The sequence below is a fragment of the Alligator sinensis genome, unplaced genomic scaffold (genome assembly GCF_000455745.1).
Source record: "Alligator sinensis unplaced genomic scaffold, ASM45574v1 scaffold639_1, whole genome shotgun sequence".
NCBI lineage: Eukaryota > Metazoa > Chordata > Crocodylia > Alligatoridae > Alligator > Alligator sinensis.
The window spans coordinates 122,761-130,138 of NW_005842771.1; the positions used below are offsets into that span (position 1 = coordinate 122,761).

Below are 7,378 nucleotides of genomic sequence, written 5' to 3' on the forward strand. Positions count from 1 at the left end.
CCCCTACTTTAACCCTGACCATCCCTAGCTTCACACCTGGTGCCTGTGACTAACTTCACCCTCAACCCTGACCTAGACAACTCCCTGACACCAGCAACTGGCCCTAGCCCCAGCCCATCCCAACCCCTAACCTGAGCTCATCTCCAGCACCAGTTATCTCCACCTCCCCCAAGCCAGCTCTAAGCCTTGGCCTGCAGCTGATGCCAGCAACAAACAGACTCCTACCTCCCTCCAACAATGAATCCAGTCTCCCCATCTGAAGTACAGACAACCACCATCAGATATGACTCCCCCTCCCTTCCTGACAGTCTCTTCAGGCCTGTCCCTACCCATACTCCCCCACCCTGCCCTTTTCACTTTCAACCTCTGATGCTGCCCTGCCCTCACTACTTTTCCCATAAACCTGCCCCTAGCAGCCAAGCTTGCCCCACAACCCAGCACCCAGAACCCTGACACTGCCACAGTCCCTCACCAACATTAATGACACACCAAATGGAAAATAGTGCAGAGTGCCCCTCAATGTGCCTCCTGTGTTTTAAACAACAGCCAACGGGTTCATGGCAGGGTTGTTCTCCAACTATCACTAGATTTTAGAGTTACACTGTTTTGCTGAAGCAGGGAGTCCTGCCTTCTTGGAGAAACTGTAGTAGCAAGGCAAATCACAACCACCACTAGGCTCCTGAGCAAAAACTTTGTTTTGACAAAGTGCAGATCACACTGCCCTGGAGAAGTTTCCTAGGTCTCAAATGGCTTTTGAAGTCAAAGACATGAGAGCTCGGGTCTGTCACCATGGGCAAGGGCACACATAGACAACGCATATCTTTCCAAACCATGGTTCATATCAAGAAGTATGGGCCTTTAGTGGCTTTTAACTTAAAGCTGAGGCGGAGTCATGACGAGACTACTGCCAGAAAGATGGTGGAGTCAGCCCACATGGGCCAGCCACTATCTTGTGCCTCAACCTTTGGGAGACCCAGGTAGGGGTGGAAGGAATTGTGCATTTAACCCTTTCACTGCAAGGAAAGGTCATCCAGCTTTAAGCCACCCATAGCCTGAAGATGAATGCTCTTAGGAGCTGAGCTCCTTGTCCCTGCCAAAGCACCTGCTGACCTTCTGCCGCCCAGTGACTAAGTCTGACAAACTGTCCTAAAATAATATAATTTTTAATAAATAATTTTCCAACCTTTTTTCTCCTTTTTTGCTTCTTAGGAAGAGGGAGGGGAGCAAAAAGAAATGTTCAGCACAGGAACATAGTGCCTGCAGGGAGACCATGGGCTCAGGGCTGCAGAGTGTAGGAGCTGGGGACAAGTGAGGGGTAGGATGATAGGGGCCTCAAAGTCTCACAGGCCATTGCCAGCCCTCCTGACACACCAGGGTGGGTAGGGTAAGTTGAATCAGAGGGGGATGATGCTCCCTCCCTCTCCAGAAGGAGGCCACTCTGGAATTCTCCTTTGTATGTGTAGGGGTGGGGGAGAAGGGGAAAAAAGAGGCAGGATAGCATATAGGGTAGGTGAAGGGACACTACTTCTTCCCATATCCCCCCCTCACCTCAACAGATTGGGCTTTAGCACCCTTTGCAGGCAAGGAAAAAAAGATGGTAGAGGGCAGCTAGACCTTGCCTCACCTCCAACCTAGAGCCTCTTCCCCCTGGGGCAGGGGACCTTTATCTCCCTTGCCCATCTCGGGGTGGGGGGAAGAGTACAGCCTGCACCAGCATTAATGAGGACAACCAGTGTAAGGATGTGAAATGGGGAGGCCCCTAGGATATGTGGGGGAGTATTAGATGGAACATGCTGGTCCCACAGCATGTAGGCATCTCAGGGCCCCCTGATAGGTATGGGGGACAGGGGCAAGGAAAGGATTCCCTGGCTCATCCAATCCCCATCCAAGCAGCAACAGCATGTGCCCTAGGGAGAGCAGTTCACCCAATGAGTTCTGCAAGTGCACCCAACCCTCTGCTCTCTCAGTCAACTGATAGGGGCCTATGCCCCAGCCCTGCATGCACTGTCTCCTTAGTCCGCAGAAGTCTGCCAGGGGCCAGTCAGAGCCAGAGGGACCGCAGCAGCAGCATTAGGCAGAACAGGGCTGTGGGCAGCACACCCGGCCGATAGGCCTCAGAGTCCAGTGGGGAGCAGGCTGCACCTGTGCAACCCTCCTTGAGGCGCCCCTCTTCATTGCCGTAGCCATTCCAGTAGTCATCCTCAGTGGGAGAGTCGTACTTGGGGCTGCGGATATCATTGGCCGGCAGGTCCCGGTAGAAAGAGGAGGGGTCAGCTGGGGGTGCCCCAACCTCCCCCAGCCCATACAGGTGGTTGGAGGAACCATTGCCTCGGGGACGTCCAGCCACAGCCTCCCCACCCCACTTGGGCTTGGTACCTGGGGCAGGCCGGGCAGGGGCATGATTATGGTTGGCAGGGGGGCAGGCCCCGAAATCAGCCTGGCTGAGGCGCCTCAGGTCACGGCCCCGGTGCTCAGCGGGGCTGGTACAGGTCACGTCTGAGCTAGAGACCCGGGTGCGCTGGAACCAGGCCCAGAGAGAGTGGGCACGGCAGTCACAGGCCCAGGGGTTATTGTTGAGGCGCAGGAACTCCAGGGAGGGCAGGTCAGCCAGTGTCTCCCCTGGCAGCACAGCCAGGCTATTGTTGAAGAGATAGAGGATGGTGAGCTTGGCCAGATCACGGAAGGCCCAGCGGTGCACCGAGTGCAGCCTGTTGACATGCAGCAGCAGCCGGTCCAGGCCCCACAGTCCTCGGAAGACGTTCTCCGACAGCAGCCGGATCTTGTTGCCATGCAGGAAGAGGTGGCTCAGGTTGGCCAGGTCCACAAACAGGTCATCCTGAGGGAGTGAGGCAGGCAGGTGGGATAGAGCCCTTAAGGTTAAGCCAATCTCCCCTCCCCCCAGGCAGTGGATAGGGTGGAAGGGTTGCAGCAATGATGATCCGGTCCTGCCCCTCCCCCCTCCAGCCAGTGTGGGCTGCAGGGCTGGGCTACTCCCTGCCGTTGGCCAGCCGCAGTGCCCGCCCGGATGGGCTTGTGGTCGGAGAGTAGCTGGCTGGCACAGAACGGAGCAGCCCGCCACTGCAGGAGAGTGCGGAAGGGGTGGGGGGGCAGGTAATGGCACACCAGCCGTGTTCAGTATGCAGCTGGGCTTCCAGCTCCTGGAGAGGAAGGGGGGGGGCGGGGGGAGCCTTAAACCATGCCCCCAAAATCCCCTATTACGCACTGAAAGCTGTTCTTGTCCTGGTCTCTCCAACTCCCCACCCCCCTAGTTGGTGCTCCTCACTTTCAACCAAAAGCCCCCTGCTGTACCAGCCCTGGGCTTCTTCCACAGCTACGAAGCTCTCTGAGCCAACCAGCTCTTCAATAGCCTAAAACCATATTGGAAACAGCATCTCTTAGAAGGGAAAGGCCCTCCCATCTCATTTCCTGATGCTCTTTAATGCCCAGCTAGTCAATCCCCCTTCCCCAAGAATCAGCTCACTCCTCTCAAAGCCGGCATGAGTCCTGGCTGTGGGTGACTTGTGCACTGTCTGTGGGAGTGTCTTGTATGTCCCTGTCCTCTAAGGTGTTAACAAAGTTCTGGACATCTCTTCCCCTCCTTCAGAGGAATCAAAAAAGTTTCTCCCTTGCAGGCCTTATAGGCCAAGCCCCTCCCCCTCCCTGCCTCAGGTCCATGGGGTTGCTGCTCCCCTTTCCCACTCACCTGCAGGTACATAAGGCTGTTCTCCTGCAGGTAGAGGTACTGGAGGCTGAAGAGGCCACGAAAGATGGTGCTGGGCAGGCTGCTGAGCTGGCAGCGGTAGAGGTGCAGGGATTGCAGGCGCTCCAGCCCACGGAAGGCATCTGGTTCCAGACTGCGCAGGTTCCGGTTGTCCCCCAGATCCAGCTCCTCTAGGGCAGGCAGGTGACGGAAAGTGCCAGGCTGGATGGAGGAGATGTTGTTGGAGTAGAGCCACAGTGTCACTGTGCTGGGCCCAAAGGTGCCTGCCCGCAGGGACCGGATCAGGTTGTTCTGCAGGAAGAGGCGCTGGGCATTAGGGGGCAGCACCAGGGGCACCGACGAGAAGTTGTTGGCCTGGCAGCTGACCGTGGGTGGCGAGAAGTAGCAGGTGCAGAGCATGGGGCAGGTGGGTGCCCCAGTGGGCAGGACCCCCAGCAGCACAAAAAGGCCGAAGAGCGTGGGGACCCAGCCTGCAGACAAGAAGAGGCAGGGTGAGTGGGAGGCAGCTCCACCAGGCAACAGTGGACAATATCATGGTCTTTCTGTCCCACCAGGACTGAGCAACAGCTTTTCTGCCCAGGTGGAGCCACACCCCATTCTCTCAAGCACATGAGGACCCCCTTCCTCCAGCCATGCAGACACAATACACCCCTGTCTAACAGAAGGCTCCCCCTCCCCATTGAGATTAGGCAGGACAACACCCACTCATGTAGACAGGCCCAGGCCCCCACTCCCCAGGTAGCAGGGGAGCTGTTCTCTACATGTAGAGAGCCTGTACATGCAGGGCATGGCTCTCTCTCCCTCAAAGGAGCAGGTGCGTGGCCAGGTGTGCTAAATGCATGCATGTGCAGCTCAGGTACATTTCCTCCCCCTGCACGAGGAACACTCTGGCGTGCTAATCTCAGCAAAGCAAATGCGCAGGGGTACATGTGCACCCACTCCCCATGAGGGCTCGCGTGCAGCCCCATGTGAGTGTGTGCTCCCGTGTGCGAGCGCGTGTTCCCCAGCGTGTGTGTGTAGGTGGAGGCTGACGCGAGACCAAGTGACACAAGCTGCTGCCGTTCCTGTTGTTCACACCACCTCCGCCTCCCCACTCTCTCGTTACCCACTCACTGCTTCAGCACATGCTCCCCTCCCCGGCCCCCCCACTCTGCCTCCCATGCATTTGGCTCCAGCAGCCCTCCAATTCCCTGTGGGAGAGAGGGGGGTAACATGCAGGGCCCCCGTTTCATACCAGGGAGAGAGTCACTGCCACTTCCTGGGACAGCCCCTCCAACCCAGGGGCTCAGCCCCTCCTCCTCCATCCAGCTAGATACAGGACAGTCAGCATTCCCCATCAGAAGGTGACCCTGAAAGGATGCTCCCTGCTGGCTGACTCTGTCTAGTTTGGGGCATTGATAAATGTCTTCTTCCTTTGGCCCAGGATGGCTCGTCTCCCTGTCTGCCACACTGAGGTGCTCATAAAGTTCTTTCTGCAGTGCTCTGCACCAGGCCGTCTCTCACTCTAGTATGTTGATAAAAGTTCATGGCTCACCCAGTCTCTCACCCTGGGGTATCAATAAAATTGCCCCATAAGAGCCTTGCACCAGTCCCATCCCCCCCTCCCCCCCAAGTCCTCCTGCCATGTGTGGAGCAAGTCTCACCTGCAGCTCCCCGTGCTGGGTGCTCCTGGCTCCCCCCCCCCCCTCTTTTAATCTTGCTCAGAGCCGTCTTTAGCTGGAGGACTCTAGCAACACATGCCTTCGGATAGGGATGTCATCACTACCCAGATCTGCCCCACCCAGTTGTCTGGATCCAGATACAGCCAGCTGAGCTCCAACCCCCCTCTCCACCCCACCCCCCCAAGCCTACTGGATTAGAGACCCACCCTCTGCTCCAACCCAGATGGACTCCCAAGCTTCTCTTAACCCTTTTGCAGAAGGATGGCCATCCTGGCAGGGGAGGGATGAGAGGCAGGGCTGGCAGGACTCCAGCACAGCTAAAAGGCCACCAAGGGTCTCCTACATAGGGAGGGGGACAGACAGCAGAGGGAAGGGCACAGCCCCATTGGCCCTAGGGGTGGATCCAAGTTGCCCAATGACTGTGGGGCTGCTCAGTTCCCCCCCCCAAACCACCCGCTACTGAGCGGCTGTAACCCAAGGAGCCTCATCCATAATTCAGGCTTGTGGCTTTGCTGAGTGCCGGCTGCAGGGGGAGGGGAAGGGGCTGGAAGATTCTTATCCCTTTGCTCCCAGGGACCTGTAGGTCCCTGCAGGACAGCTCCAGCAGAGCCAGACTAGCCCATCCAGGCATCTCTCCCGCTGCCCTATATCCCACCTGCTGCTCACACATTTTCCAGCTGCCTGGCACAGCTTTCATACCTGACACTGCCTTTGCATGTGTTTGGGGGGGGGGGGGGGGGAAGGCAGGGGGAGGAGAGGAGAGTGTTCAGATCCAGGGCTCCCACTGTTCAATGGCTACTCCCCTCCAGGAGAAGCATGACCTTGCACTCCACCACTGCACAAGGGCTCACCCACCATGGGATGTTGCCAACACACCTCACGCTTACACCCAATGTCTACCTGGGTACCTGGGGATATGGGGTCTTCCCCACAGCAAAAGATAATATGGTACCTGTAGGCCTCAAGTCACCTTCCTGGCCACCCTCTTTGCCAGGAGATTTAGTTCTTGCAGAAAGGCTAAGGATGACCTGGGCACTGGCTCTGGCCACCTCCTTTAAAGGCTGTACCAACAGTCAAGAGAACTGTTGTGTACCACACATCTGCACCTGTCTACCCATCATACCAGACAGCCATGGAGTGGGGCTGGGGCAGCACAGTGCCAGGTACATGCCATCTTGTCATAGGAAAGGGCTTGGGGAGGCACGGCATGCAAATATACAACACCAGCAGCCCTAGAGTGCCAAGATTCACCATAGGGACAGTTAACAGGACAGGAGGCATGGGGTCTGGAAATGCCGGCTTGGAAGATATGGGGACATAGTGGGTGACATTGGTGAGGGGACTCCATGCTGCTGAGAGCCACTTGAAGCTCATCCACAACTCAAGACCTCCAAAATAAGCCACCGCTGCCTGCGTTAATCATACATGGGTGCCCCACGCAGAGGGGCCAGGCTATAAATAGTAGCAGGCAGAGCTGCCAGAGCATCAGGCCTAGGCCAGCCTGCCAGGGCAAAGTCAGAGGCAGCCTTGCCAGTCCTATCCACTCACCCAACACCAGGGGCATCCCACCTGGATCTGTGCCCCATGTCCAGTACCACCGGCTCTGTGCCTCGACCTGCACCCCCCACCCCTTGCAGCAGGGGGCTGTCACCAGCCCCACCTTACGCCCACTGCGCTCAGCTACTCGGCTCTGCCCAGCACACCAGCCCTGCTTCTCAGCCCCACCAGCAGCCACTAAACCCCCTCCCTCACCCCATCTGTCACTCCCCCTCTTCTTGAGCTGAGTCAGTTCAGCGTTGAAGTCACCAGCCCTTGGGCAACAAGCCCCCCTCCCCTCAAGAAAAGCACGCTTCCCCCGCAGCCCCCTGCCCCCCCTGGAAGGGGTCCAGCAAGAGGAAGGGTGGTAGGAAGCAACTTCCCGCATCACTGCCCCTCTCCCAAGCCAGGCACTGGGGTAGAAACATCAGACAGGAGCCAGCCGGTGCTCCCAGGAAGG

General features: G+C 57.6%; 1 protein-coding gene across 1 annotated transcript; it reads right to left on the minus strand.

Moving 5' to 3' along the window:
• Positions 1–600: 600 nt before the first annotated feature.
• Positions 601–4,188, minus strand: RTN4RL2 (reticulon 4 receptor like 2). Its single transcript, XM_006034769.2, has 2 exons — positions 3,704–4,188; positions 601–2,836 (listed from the first exon to the last, which is right to left on the minus strand). The coding sequence occupies exons 1-2, from the start codon at positions 4,118–4,120 to the stop codon at positions 2,042–2,044; spliced, it is 1,212 nt and encodes a 403-aa protein (XP_006034831.1). The 5' UTR covers positions 4,121–4,188; the 3' UTR covers positions 601–2,041.
• Between the last annotated feature and the right edge of the window lie 3,190 nt (positions 4,189–7,378).